Source organism: Carcharodon carcharias, chromosome 11 (assembly GCF_017639515.1).
Source record: "Carcharodon carcharias isolate sCarCar2 chromosome 11, sCarCar2.pri, whole genome shotgun sequence".
NCBI classification, from domain to species: Eukaryota; Metazoa; Chordata; class Chondrichthyes; order Lamniformes; family Lamnidae; genus Carcharodon; species Carcharodon carcharias.
This window is the reverse complement of record NC_054477.1, coordinates 10,162,514-10,176,953: the sequence shown is the minus strand read 5'-3', so window position 1 is coordinate 10,176,953 and position 14,440 is coordinate 10,162,514. Positions and strand designations below refer to the sequence as shown.

Below are 14,440 nucleotides of genomic sequence, written 5' to 3'. Positions count from 1 at the left end.
ATTCCACATCAGTCCAAGTTCATTCTTAAGTAAGATCAAAGGTGCCAAAGGAGTCTCCTCAGGAGCAAAGGTGCTCTGTGCCAGCAGCTGTGAGAACACCCACCATCTTCTCAGCAACGTGGTTGACTCTTAACTGAAATGACCGATCAAGACACTCAGTTCAAGGACAATTAGGGGTGGACAATAAATGCTGGCCTTGCCAGTGACACCCACGTCCCATGAAACAATACATTTTTTTAACAGTACAAAACTTAGCCCTACAAGCAAATGCCGGACTGAAATGTGCGTAAACCGAGGAACATTTCCCTCAACTGCCTGCATCACTGTAGAATGCTCTCACCTAATAAAATAGAATTTCAGTGAAAACACTCAACCCAATTTACCAGGGTCTGAGGGAACCTTTCTTGATTCTCCTGTGTTTACAAAGTGCCTCCAGGGTGGACACAGGCCATTCAGCCCAACAGAGCCATTCTGGTGACTATTCTCCACATGAGCCTCCATCCAATCTCTTCTTCAAACTGTAGGTCACGACCCACAGTGGGGTCGCGGGATGAACATTTGGGGTTCCGGGCTCTGAGGCAGCAATGGCGGCTGCGAGGTGAAGACTGAGATGTGACAGCCCTGGGATTTGCCTCCAAATGTGCGTGATTATCTATGTTGGTGGGAGTGACACAATGAAATGTGCTTTGAGACCTGATTGTTGACAGCGACAGAGCCTGAAAAAACATTTATTGGCTGCACCCTTGATGTTTGAGATGCCCCCCACCACACCCCCAGACCGGTCAGCTACCCTCCCACCATCCCCCACACCAGACAGCTACCCTCCCCACTATCCCCCACACCGGACAGCTACCCTCACCCCCATCCCCCACACCGGACAGCAACCCTCCCACTATTCCCCACACCGGACAGCTACCCTCCCCCCCATCCCCCACACCGGACAGCTACCCTCCCCCCCATCTCCCACACCGGACAGCTACCCTCCCCCCCATCCCCCACACCGGACAGCTACCCTCCCCCCCATCCCCCAGACCGGACAGCTACCCTCCCCCCCATCCCCCACACCGGACAGCTACCCTACCCCCCATCCCCCACACCGGACAGCTCCCCTCCCCCCATCCCCCACACCAGACAGCTACCCTACCCCCCATCCCCCAGACCGGTCAGCTACCCTCCCCCCATCCCCCACACCGGACAGCTCCCCTCCCCCCCATCCCCCACACCGGACAGCTACCCTCCCCCCCATCCCCCACACCGGACAGCTACCCTCCCCCCCATCCCTCACACCGGACAGCTACCCTCCCCCCCCATCTCCCACACCGGACAGCTCCCCTCCCCCCCATCCCTCACACCGGACAGCTACCCTCACCCCCATCCCCCACACCGGACAGCTACCCTCCCCCTATCCCCCACACAGGACAGCTACCCTCCCCCCCATCCCCCACACTGGTCAGTTACTCTCTCCCCCATCCCCCACACTGGTCAGTTACTCTCCCCCCCCATCCCCCACACTGGTCAGCTACTCTCCCCCCCATCCCCCACACTGGTCAGCTACTCTCCCCCCCATCCCCCACACTGGTCAGCTGCCCTCCCCACATCCCCCACACCGGACAGCTACCCTCCCCCATCCCCCACACCGGACAGATACCCTCCCCCCCATCCCCCACACTGGTCAGCTGCCCTCCTCCCATCCCCCACACCGGTCAGCTACCCTTCTCTCCCACTCCCAACACCAGTCAACTATTCTTCCCCACCACTCCCCACACCGGTCTGCTACCCTCCTCCCCTACCCCCCACACCGATCAGCTATCCTCCGCACCTCCACCCACCCCAGTCAAAACTCTTCCTTGTACCCAGTCAAGAACTCTCTCTCCCCACCAACCCCTCATTAACAACTCTCTCCCCCCACAATCAGATCAGCCATGATCTTAGTGAATAGCAGACCAGGCTCGAAGGGCTGAATGGCCTAATCCTGCTCCTAAGTCCTATGTTCCTATGATTCCCCCCACAATTTTCACTCTTAAGTGCAAAGCATTAAAATGGGGTCACAGCAGGAAAAATTTTGGGAAGCACTGATCTAACCCCATCAACATACCCTACTATTCCTCTCTCCCCCATTAGTTTATGTAGCTTCCCGTTAAATACATCTGTACTATTCACCTCAACCACTTCCTGTGATCGTGAGTTCCACCACTCACTCACATTCCCACCACTCTCTGGTTAAAGAAGTTTCTCCTGAATTCCCGTTTGGGTTTATTAGCGACTGTTTTAAATGCATGGCCCTTGGCTCTAGTCTCCCCCACAAGTGGAAACACCTTCCCTACACCTACCCTGTCAAACTCTTTCATAATCTTAAAGACCTCTACCAGGTCTCCCCTCAGTCTCACCTTTTCTGGAGAAAAGAATCTCAGCCTGTTCTGCCTTTCCTCATAGATATAACCTCTCAGTTCTGGGGCCATCCTATTTGGTTACCAGAGTTGGATCCAGGGTTGAATTAATTGATCCATTGCGCTATGATAGTGCAACATTGATATCCAAACTGCTCTTCCATTGAGTACACCTTGTCGCTGAAGGTGCAGTTAATTGGTTTCGAAAACTGGGAGCAGCAAAACATAATGTAAAATAATTTATCCTTGAAGATCATAAAAAAAGTTGTGGGAATTGGGAGAGGGAGAAAGCAGCCGGTGTTAATGCTCCATATGAGCTTAAGTGGCTTCTGTAAACTTGGACTGATGTACGTGCAGTGACTTTATTTTGATATTTAAAGTGTCTGTAACTCTGCCAACAATTTGTATCGTATAGTGTCTTTAAGATAAGGAAACATCACAAGGACTTCACAGGAGCATGATAAAAAAAAATATGACACTAAGCCATATAGAGAGGTATTAGGTCAGTCGGCCAAGAGCTCGGTCAAAGAGGTAGGTTTTAAGGAGTGTCTTAAAGGTGGAAAGCGTGGTAGATAGGTTTAGGGAGGGAAGACCAGGGCTTGGGGCCTAGGCAACTGAAGGAGCAGCCACTAATGGTGGAGTGTTTAAAACTGGGGGTGTATAACAGGCCAGAATTAGAGGAGCATAGGGAGGCTGTAGGGCTGCAGGTGATAACAGAGTTAGGGAGGGGTGAGGCCAAGGAAGGATTTGAAAGCAAGGATGAGAATTTTAAAAGCAAGTTATTGTTTGGCTGTGAGTCAAGGTAGGTCAACAAGCACAGGGGTGGGGCGGGGGAGGGACTTGCTGTAAGTTAAGACACAGGCAAGGGAGTTTTGGGCAACCTCAGGTTTGGGGAGGGTAGAATGTGGACACCAGCCAGTGGTTTGTTACACTAGTCAAGTCCAGAAGTGGGTATGACTGAGGGTTTCAGCAGCAGATGAGCTGAGACAGGGTAACGGTTAAGGGAGTGGGAAAAAAGTAGCCTTGGTGAAGTCTCATTTTTTAGTGCCACCAGCTGCCATTAAGCAGGTAAGTTTAAAGGACCAGCCGCTTTCAGAAGCCAGGGTGCGCATAGGTTTTTAAGGTAAGTGGGTAGGTTTGTAGGATGGGGGGCTGGGGAGTGGTCATTCAATGGGGGTGGGGGTGGCCGGTTTGTCAGGGGCAGGAGGTCAGTTGGTAATGGGGGGGTGTTGGTTGGTTGTGGAGAAATCAGGTGGTTGGGGGAGTCGGGGGTGGGGGCTGGGGCAGATGGTCATTGGGGGCGGGGTTGATCGAGGGGGTCCATTAGTCGGGGTGGGTGTCGGTTGAAGTGGCGGGGGGCGTGGTCGGTTGGTTTGGAGGTGTCGGGTGGTCAGTGGAAGGGATCAGTTGGGGGAATGGTCAGTTTGTCAGTGTTGGGGGGGTTTGAGACAGCTTTTCGGGGAGGGTTGGGTGGTCATTCGGGGCAGGTTTGGTGGTCAGTGGGGGTTGGGGGTCGGGTGGTCAGGGGGATGGTCAGTGGGGTGTGGTCACTGGGGGCTGTCAGGTGGTGTCAGTGCTATAGTTACCCAGGAGTTAGAAGGGTTCTAACTTTCCCTCGGTAACTATTTTGGTAAGACAGTTGGAACCAACCAAAGTTTGGGATTTATATCATACTTTAGGATGGTTCCCATTGCAGGGCAATTGCCCAATAGAAGTTTGAACTTCCTGGGCAATTGCTGGACAATCCTCAGCTGTATCTTTGCGGTAGCCCCCCCGCCACCCCCCCACCCCCCCCCCCCCCCCACCCCACACCCGCGCGCACCCCCCCCCGCCCCCCCCCCACCAATTACAATGCCCAGAACTCGGAATTTACAGGCCATTATATTTTAAGTTAAGAGATGTGAGACTGTGATTTAGATCATAAGATCATAAGACGTAGGATCAGAAGTAGGCCATTCGGCCCATCGAGTCTGCTCCACCATTCAATGAGATCATGGCTGATCTGATAATCCTCAACTCCACTTTCCTGCCATTTCCCCATAGCCCTTGATTCCCTAACTGATTAAAAATCTGTCTATCTCAGCCTTGAATATACTTAACAACCCAACCTCTACAGCCCTCTGCGGTAAAGAATTCCACAGATTCACTACCCTCTGAAAGAAGAAATTCCTCCTCATCTCTGTCTTAAATGGGCGACCCCTTACTCTGAGATTTTGCCCTCTGGTCCTAGACTCTCCCACAAGGGGAAACAACCTCTCAGCATCTACCCTGTCAAGCCCCCTAAGAAGCTTATATGTTTCAATAAGGTCGCCTCTCATTCTTCTAAACTCCAATGAGTACAGACCCAACCTACTCAACCTCTCCTCATAAGAAAATCCCTCCATACCCGGGATCAAACTAGTGAACCTTCTCTGGACTGCTTCCAATGTCAGTATATCTTTCCTTAGATAAGAGGACCAAAACTGTTCACAGTATTCTAGGTATGGTTTATATAGTTTTAGCAGACTTCCCTATTTTTATACTCCATTCCCTTTGAAATAAAGGCCAACATTCCATTTGCCTTCCCTATTACCTGTTGAACTTGTATGCTAACTTTTCTGGTTCTTGCACGAGGCCCCCCAAATCTCTCTGTGATGCCGCTTTCTGCAGTCTTTCTCCATTTAAATAATATTCAGCTTCTCTATTCTTCCTGCCAAAGTGCATAACCTCACATTTTCCCACATTATATTCCATCTGCCAAGTTATTGCCCACTCACTTAACCTGTCTATACCCCTCTGTAGACTCTTTGTATAATGCACACCGCTTGCCTTCCCACCTATTTGTGTGTCATCCACAAACTTGGTGATATTATATTCATTTCCCTCGTCCAAGTCTTTAATGTATATTGTGAATAATTGTGGCCCCAGCACTGATTCCTCCACTAGTTACAGGTTACCATCCTAAAAATGCCCCTCTTATCCCAACTCTCCATCTTCTATCATTTAGCCAATCCTCTATCCATGCTAATATACTACCCCCAACACCCTGGGCTCTTATCTTATTAAGTAGCCTTATTTGCGGTACTTATCGAACGCCTTTTGGAAATCCGAATATATTACATCTACTGGTTCCCCTTTATCTATCCTTGTTATCTCCTCAAAGAATTCTAATAAATTTGTCAGGTATGATTTCCCCTTCATGAAGCCATGCTGACTCTGCTTGATTATATTATGTATTTCTAAATGCTCTGCTATTACAACCTTTATAATAGACTCTAACATTTTCCCAATGACAGGCGTTAAGCAAGCTGACCTGTTTTTTTGTCTCCCTCCCTTTTTGAATAAGGGTATTACATTGGAAATTTTCCAATCTTCTGGGACTTTTCCAGTCAAATGCAACAAAAATCTCAGGCCTAGGGATGGGTCTAAACCCCTAGATCCCTGCCCAGAAAAAGCTCCTTGAGCTTCAAAAATTTGCAGGTCCCTTTTAAAATGTTTTGCATATTTTAGTTTTATATCATGAGCGATGAAATGTTCGGTACTTTATATTTTAACAAGCCTATGTCCCACTGCACTTTCAGTGCAATTGTTTGTTTCTGGGTGTCATACAAACTCCAGTATTGTGGTGTCAGCACTTCTAGGGGGCCGCGTCACAAAATTGCTTGTTTCCTGGGTTAACATGCATGGCTCACACCGGCCACGCTCAGTTTAAGGAGAGACACTCGTCCATGTCGCTCCTCCATTTAAGTCAGTCTTGTGACTGTCAGTCTGTAGGCATCAGTCTTTTGGACTGCCTGCAAGGCAGGGACTACTGGCCAATCTGAAAGCTCTGTTCTAGCTAACTGATTCGATTGGACAAAAAAGAGGAATCACGGAGGTCAAAGTTCAACCCGCCTCCTCTTTGTGAATTCTAGCCTTCCAAGTGGTGTTGATCCTCTCCAGCAGACTCCGCGTGCTCTGCCTGAACCTCTCGTGGGTGAAGTAGAACAGGATGGGATCCATGACACTATTCATGCTGGCGAGGGGCCTGGTGGCCTTGTAGGCCCGGGCGAAAGTCTGCAGCGTCCCGCAGGGGATGGAGCTCCGAGCGCGGACAATGAGGTACGTCGTCTTTGTAACGTGGAAGGGCAGGAAGCTTATGATGAAGACGATGGTCACAATGGCGATCATCCGCAGGGCCTTGCTTTTCTTCCGCTGGATGGCGAGGCCCAGCGCCTTGTCGGGCTTGTAGAGCGCCATCGCCATGGCACAGTAGCACATCAGCAGCCCGACGAACGGGACCGTGAACCCCACCACGGTCAGGGCGATCCCGTAGGGGAAGTAATAAAGGGACTGATCGGGGCTGCTCAGGTCGTAGCACACCGTCCTGTTCCGCTGGACGCCAATGGAGGCAAATCTCCAGGTGGGAGCACATTCGGCTATCACGAAGGCCCAAAGCAAGCCGCAGACCATCCAGGCAAACCTGGGGCCCCGCTTCTTGTGCCAACTGCTTAGCGGGTGGCAGATGCCAATGTAACGTTGCAGGCTGATGCAGGTGAGGAACAGGATGCTCCCGTGAAGATTGGCGTAGAAGAGGAAACGGACAGCCTTGCACATCATCTCGCCAAAGGGCCAGTAGTCCATGTGGATGTAATTGTAGATCAGGAGAGGAAGGGAGCAGACATACAGGATGTCAGCCATGGCCAAGTTGACCATGTAGATCGCGCTCCGGGTCAGCGGCTTCTGACAGAGCCAGATCTGAACAATGACCGTCATGTTTAGGGTCAGGCCGAAGATCAGGACCGTCGTGTAAGTGACGGGCAGTAGAATGTTCTTGAATTTCTCATGATATGTGCAGCCTCTGGTCTGCAGACTGGGCTGAAGGCCAGAGGTGGAATTATTCATGTTCCTGTCTCCCAAATGCTTCGTTCTATTTATCTCGTCCGGCCCTGCCAAAACAAAAACAAACATTTCAATAGGAGCATCAGCAACCGGAGGAGGCCATTCAGCCCCACAAGCCCGTTCTGTGATTCAGTGAGACAACAGTTGATCTGTAGCTCAACCCCAATTACCGGCCTTGGTTCAGTACCCCTTGACATTCTGACCTAATAAAATCCCATGCATCATCACAAAAACACAGTGATTCATTACAAGCCTGTCCACCATCTACACAAGGCACAAACCAGGAGTGTGATGGAATACTCCCCACTTGCCTGAATGAGTGCAGCTCCCACAACACTCAAGAAGCTCGACACTGACCAGGACAAAGCAGCCCACTTGATTGGCACCACATCCACAAACATTCACTACCTCCACCACTGACGCACAGTAGCAGCAGTGTGTACCATCTACAAGATGCATTGTAGGAATTCACCAAGGCTCCTTCGACAGCACCTTCCAAACCCATGACCCCTACCATCTAGAAGGACAAGGGCAGCAGATAGATGGGAACACCAACACCTGGAAGTTCCCCTCCGAGTCACTCACCATCCTGACTTGGAAATAAAACACCATTCCTTCACTGTCACTGGGTCAGAGTCCTGGAACTCCCTCCCTAACAGCACTGTGGGTGTACCTACACCACATGGACTGCAGCGGTTCATGAAGGCAGCTCACCACCAACTTCTCAAGGGGCAATTAGGGATGGGCAATAAATGCCGGCCCAGCCAGTGAAGGCCACATCACGTGAACGAATAAAAAATAGACTCCAATGACCACCTGTGGTTCTCAACCCTTCCACCAGTTTAAGTGGTTACATTCAGCAATAGAAAGAGGAAAGACGTGCATTTATATGGTGCCTTTCATGACTTCAGGATGCCCTGAAGCTCTTTATAGCTTGTGAAGTGTTTTTTTTGAGGTGTAATCACTATTGCAACATAGGGATACGCAGCGGCCAACTCACACACAGCAAGATCCCACAAACGGTAATCGAATAAACAACCAGATTATCTGTATTGGAAATGTTGACTGGTTAAATATTAACCAGGGCACCAAGGCTTTTCTTCAGAGTAGTGCCATGGGATTTTTTTACATTCACCTGAGAGGGCAGGCACCACTACATTTACAAGCGCCTGAATCTTCCGGTCGGCATACGAGGACAGGCCCCACAGGTAAAATGACGCGAGGTGACATTGGGCACAGGTCCCGGCATCACCGCACATCATTCAGATCTTCAGTTCATCGGGCTCACACCAGAGGCAGCTGTGCACCCACCAAACTGTCGACTGCCTATTAAGGCCATTAAACTACTAATTGAGGCACTTGTAAGGGCTGCCCGTCCAACCTTAAGGTCAGCGGGGGAGGGGGAGCAGATGAAGAGGCCAGGCAGCCTTCGCATTTTTCATGGGATCTCACCCAAGGGCGGGGTGAGGTTTCACGAAGGCTTTACAACTTTAATAAAAAAATTTTAATAAAATTCATAGACGTGTCCAAGCTCGTGTGACACTGTCACATGAGGGGGAACTTGTCTGAATCGTTTTTCCCTATTCTTTATTTCAAGTTTACACGATCGGATTAATCTCCCTAAGGCAGCTCTGTGCACTCAATTGGCCCATCCACGTAAAATGGTGACGCGTAGCTGATCACAGGCAGCGATCAGCTGTGTGCCTGCCCCACGCCTGCTCCAGTCCAGCCCATACAATGGGGAGGAAATTCTCCCCAAGGGATTGGAGTTTAAGTGTGAAGAAGCCTTACTACAATTCTATAGGGCCCTGGTGACACCACAGCTGGAATATTTGGCTTTCCTTGCCTAAGGAAGGATAGACTGGTCTTGCAGGAAATGCAAAAAAGATTCACTAGACTGATTCCTGGGATGAGGGGGTTGTCCGACGAGGACAGATTGAGCAGACCAGGCTTATGTTCTCTGAAATTGAAGAATGAGAGGCGATCTCTTTGAAACACATAAAAGGGGCTTGACAGGGCAAACGTTTCCCCTGCAGAGAAATCTACAACACAGAGTCACAGCCTTAGAATAAATAGGTGCTTGGCAGTACAGAACTTGAGTATTGCTGAAAAAAAGAGACAGGCTGTCAAAGTTTTTCATCTTGCACTCATCAGGGCAGATGCAAGAATTCCAAATTTCAAAGGGAGCAACAATTTATACTGCATGAGAAAAGGGTGCTGATTGGTTACAAGCGGATTCCGATGGGTCAAGGCATTGCTTTGGAGAATGCACCGGGGAATTACCGTCCCCTACACTTTGTTTAATTCTGAAAAGATGCAATGCCTGGACATATTCTTTTTGGGTAAGGTCCCTGCTAATGAATATATGTAGCTTCTAGCAAGCGTAAGCAAGCCACATTGTGAGCTTGACTAATGTTAAATTGGTTGTTCATATCTAACATTAGATATGATTCTGCGATTGGATAGCACGTGCTGAACAGTCTCGAGTATGCTAAGAATTATACTAACAACCAGTTTAAGATTATCAGTCAGGAATCAGTGCATCTGAGGTTCATGCGGGAAGGTGGAGTTGAGGTAAAAACGATCAGGCATGATTTTGTTGAGTGGCAGAGCAGGCTCAAAGGACTGAATGGCCTACTCCTGTTCCTATTTCTTATGTTTTTATGAACTGTAGTCACTGTTGTTAATGCAGGAAATGCAGGAGTCAATACCACAATCAGTAATGTGATAACAGCCAAGGAATCTATTGCCAAACAGTGCGTGAGGTATAAGTATTTGTTAGGACACCAGGGAGAACTCGCCCTGCTTTTCATCACCTCAGATATTCATTCCATCTGTTAGTAATATATTTTCAAGCACTTTGACTAGTTTCAGTGTTCAATACAAAGGTAATACCAATTATATTATCATTAGGTAATAAAGGAATAGTTCATGATTTCATGGTTTGATTCCCTTTTTGATGATTCACATCTATCCTAATATGGGCCTGGCACTGAAATAGTTAATGTAATTTGACCGTCTGAAGGTTCAAACATGCCAAAATTTTGAACAACCAGTCATTTCTTAGATTTTAATGGTTCTTTGGTTAGTAGTTAACTTGAAGGGTTCAAGGGGTTATCTAGCGCCTTTGGTTAATATTCCTTTCAAGGCAAAAACAAAAACAGAATTGCCTGGAAAAACTCAGCAGGTCTGGCAGCATCGGCGGAGAAGAAAAGAGTTGACGTTTCGAACTCTTTTCTTCTCCGCCGACGCTGCCAGACCTGCTGAGTTTTTCCAGGTAATTCTGTTTTTGCTTTTGTTTTGGATTTCCAGCATCCGCAGTTTTTTTGTTTTTATTCCTTTCAAGGCTTGCTGGTTCACTCATCCCAATCTTTGTTTAACCACAAGACATCCACACACAGAGAGACACACACACACACACACACACACAGACACACAGACACACACACACAACAGGTAATCCTCAATCACAAGCACTAATTCAGAGCAGAAATGGCATTGTTTTAGGACACAAGAAACTGCTCCCAGGGATGGGTTTTGTGTTGGGAATGTGTTATCACCAAATACTGCTCTGCTATTTACATCACATGCTTAGTCCTCATGCTTATTTCATTACAGAAGATGCAATTGAGGACACTGTGCCCTCACTCACTGCCAATCAGATAGATTTCCCACTTGTTTAATCCCCCCATTAAGGAAGTATTTGGTCATCTTTCCTTTCTTGTTCTGTGTGCAAATGATGTAGCTAGTGTCTATTTTCCACTTAATAAGGGTCTGCAACACAACACAGTTCATCGCAGATAAAAGATCTTCCAGGAAATTGAAAAAAAACTTGCAAAGGAAAAATGTGCAGAGCGATGGGAAGGAGGGAGGCTAATTGGACAGCCATGGCTTACGGCTAGAAGCCTTCCTCTGAGTCACAAGATGCTGGGCTTGAGCACAAAAATCAATGTGGACACTGCAGTGTGGTACTGAGGGAGTGCTGCACTGTCAGAGGTATATTTCTTTCAGATGAGGTGTGAGAGATTGCTGGATGCAAAACTGGCTGCCGTGTTTCCTATATTATAACAGTGGCTATGTTTCAAAGAGGATTTAATTAGCTGTAGTGTGCTTTGGGACATTATGAAAAGTGTGATATAAATGTCTCCTTCTGTGTTGTAGGTTTCCATGGTGAAAGTTTCCTTTTGACAATTTTCTGCACAAATGACTGATTCTTGTTAGTGCTTGACTATTGGCAGGGCTGACTGGATAGTGATGAGGGGTGAGAACCTGGGCTGACTTTAATTTTGATCTCACTTGCTCTAACGGTGAATCAGTATTTTGATCCTGATACCTCTCACGACCCGGGATGAGATTGGCTAACACAATACAGATAGGGAACTTCATTCCTGCACTCGGGCTTTTCCCAATAAAATACCTTCCTTTATTTGTACTGCAAGTAGCTCGACAGCACCGTCCCAACCCGTGACCTCTACCATCTAGAAGGACAAGGGCAGCAGATAGATGGGAACACCACCACCTGGAAGTTCCCCTCCAAGTTACTCACCATCCTGACTTGGAAATATATCGGCCGTCCCTTCACTGTCGCTGGGTCAGAATCCTGGGACTCCCTCCCTAACAGCACTGTGGGTGTACCTACACCACGTGGACTGCAGCGGTTCAAGAAGGCAGCTCATCAACACCTTCTCAAGGGGCAATTAGGGATGGGCAATAAATGCTGGCCTAGCCAGCACGACTCACATCCTAAGAATGAAATGGAAAAGCTGAGCTTTGGAAAATTCACTTTATTTAAAGATTGCATTCACTCTTTGAGTGGACGCTCCTCACATCACTGGGAAAGGACATCTTTATCGCACAATAATCACAGGCAAGTGGCATGACATTAGGCTGACATGGTGATGCGTTTGACAGCAAGGTTTTGCCTTGCTGTCGGGAAATAAATCCTGCAGGAGAGTGAATATCAGACATGGACAGAGTTGGTCCTGACTGTGATACACCCCATGTCTTCATGCTCAGGACTCACCAACCATGCTCAACTTCCAAGAAGGGACAATTGACATAACGTCATTTCTGCCCTTGTAGCCTGTCCACCATCTAAAAGGCACAAGCCAGGAGTGTGATAGAATATTCTCCACTTGCCTGGATGAATGCAGCTCCAACAACACTCAAGAAGCTTGACATCATTCAGAGTAAAGCAGCCCACTTGACTGGCATCCCATCCACAAATATTCATTACCCTCACCACCGATGCACAGTAGCAACAGTGCGTGTACCATTTACAAGGTGCACTGCAGCAACTCACTAAGGCTCCTTCAACAGCATCTTCCAAACGCAAAACCACTACCATTTGGAAGGACAAGGGCAGTAGACACATGGGAACACCACCACCTGGAAGTTCCCCTCCAAACCACTCACCGTCCTGATTTGGAAATATATCGTCTTTCCTTCACTGTCACTGGGTCAAAATCCTGGAACTCCCTCCCTAACTGTGGGTGTACCTACATCACATGGATTGCAGTGGTTCAAGAGGCAGCTCACCCACCGCCTTCTCAAGGGCAACTAGGGATGGATGACAAATGCTGGCCCAGCCAGTGAAGACTGTATCCCGTGAATGAATTTTTTTTAAAAAATAATTTTTTAAAATGCCAGATATCTAACTGTAATGCTTCCCATAGATCCAATGGGGCTTGGATCAGTTGATTCACTCTAACCCGAGGCCTCGTGTCTCAGCCCTATAGCTCACGGGACAATAGAATGGGGCAAACACTTTCTGATGAAATGTAGAACAAGTATCCTCAATATTCTTGAATTAGCTGTCATATAATGAGAATACAAAGCTAGTTGAGGCAGTAAAAACTGAGAGGGGGATGTAAAGAGTCTACAAAGGGATATGGAACAGTGAGTGGACAAGAAGGTGGAAGTGTGGAAAAATGGGAAATTATCCACTTTCATAGGAAGATTGGAAGATTAGAGAAAGGAATAGTTTTTAAAATGGTGAGAGGGCTAGTAAAGACTTGGATTCTGAAGATTTGGGCGTCCCTTGTATAAGGATGACAAAACCATGCAGGAAAGCAAGCAATGAGGAAGGCAAATAGTACGATAGCCTTTATTGTAAGGGGTTTGGAATATAAGAAATAGTCGCTTATTGTTGCTGAAATAGTTGTTTGGTAGCATAGAACTTGTGTATTACTGAAAAAAGAGAGATGTCGAAGCTTTTCATCTTGCACTCATCAGGATTCTTCACAAGAATACCAATATAAGGGGAAACAACAATTTATACCGTATGTGAAGAGAGTGCTGATTGGTTGTCAAGTGCTTGCTTAAATTATATAGGTTTTTGCTGAGACCACACATGGAGTACTATGTACCGTTCTGGTCTCCTTGCCTAAGGAAGGATAGAAAGGATGCAATGAAGATTCACTAGATTGATTCCTGGGGTGATGAGGTGTCCCATGAGGAGAGATTGAGTGTAGAATGTGGTTGAGAAAAATGAGTGGTGATTTCACTGAAATGTATAGAATTCATAGAGGGCTTGACAGGACAGGTTTTGAGAGACTGTTTTCCTGGCTGCGGAATCCAGAACATGGGTGCATTGGGTAGAATCCTACCTCTGTCGGGTGGGCTGGGAGGGAGCGGGCAGAGGCGGGCACAGAGCCGGTCGCCGCCCACGAGCGGCTGCGTGCCGCCATTTTACGCGGGCGGGTAAATTAAGGCCCACCCAGTGTAACGCACGGCCGATAGCACTATCTGTGCGGGCGGGGGGTGGGGGGTGGTGGGGAGGAGGTTGAGGAGGGGCCTGCGCATGAGCGGGAAAAGGGCGCAGAAATCTCCCTGAGGCATGGGGCTGCCTCAGAGAGATTAAGTAGGTAATAAAAGTTTTCAAATGATAAAGTAAAAAAAAATTATTTAAAAATGCCCCATCATGTGACAGTGTCGCATGAGCTGGGACACATTTGTGAAGTCAAGAGAGAATTATGTATTTACTTTATACAAGCTTCAGGAAACCTCAACCTGAAGGTTGGATGGGCAGTGCTCTTAACAACTTCAATTGTCTTTTTAATGGCCTTACTAGGCCGTTGACAGTTCAGCGGGCGCCCTGCCACCTCCGGCACACACCCGACAAACGGAATATCGCAATGACACGCGATGATGTCGGCCCACGCACGCCGACAGCAACATTCTGCCCATCGTGT

The 14,440-nt window shown here is 48.1% G+C and overlaps 1 protein-coding gene across 1 annotated transcript; it reads right to left on the bottom strand.

Moving 5' to 3' along the window:
- Window positions 1-6,251: 6,251 nt before the first annotated feature.
- On the bottom strand, window positions 6,252-13,936 carry LOC121284332 (P2Y purinoceptor 3). Its single transcript, XM_041199731.1, has 3 exons — window positions 13,856-13,936; window positions 11,665-11,725; window positions 6,252-7,294 (listed from the first exon to the last, which is right to left on the bottom strand). The coding sequence occupies exons 1-3, from the start codon at window positions 13,934-13,936 to the stop codon at window positions 6,252-6,254; spliced, it is 1,185 nt and encodes a 394-aa protein (XP_041055665.1).
- Between the last annotated feature and the right edge of the window lie 504 nt (window positions 13,937-14,440).

Excerpts from the sequence above, each read along its gene's own strand:
- LOC121284332 (XM_041199731.1), bottom strand. The coding sequence starts at position 13,936 with ATGGCGGCACGCAGCCGCTCGTGGGCGGCGACCGGCTCTGTGCCCGCC. Across the intron at positions 11,726-13,855 it reads TCCCAGCCCACCCGACAGAG|ATGGTAGAGGTCACGGGTTG; the intron begins GTAGGATTCTAC and ends TTGTCCTTCTAG. Across the intron at positions 7,295-11,664 it reads TGCAGTACAAATAAAGGAAG|GGCCGGACGAGATAAATAGA; the intron begins GTATTTTATTGG and ends TTGTTTTGGCAG.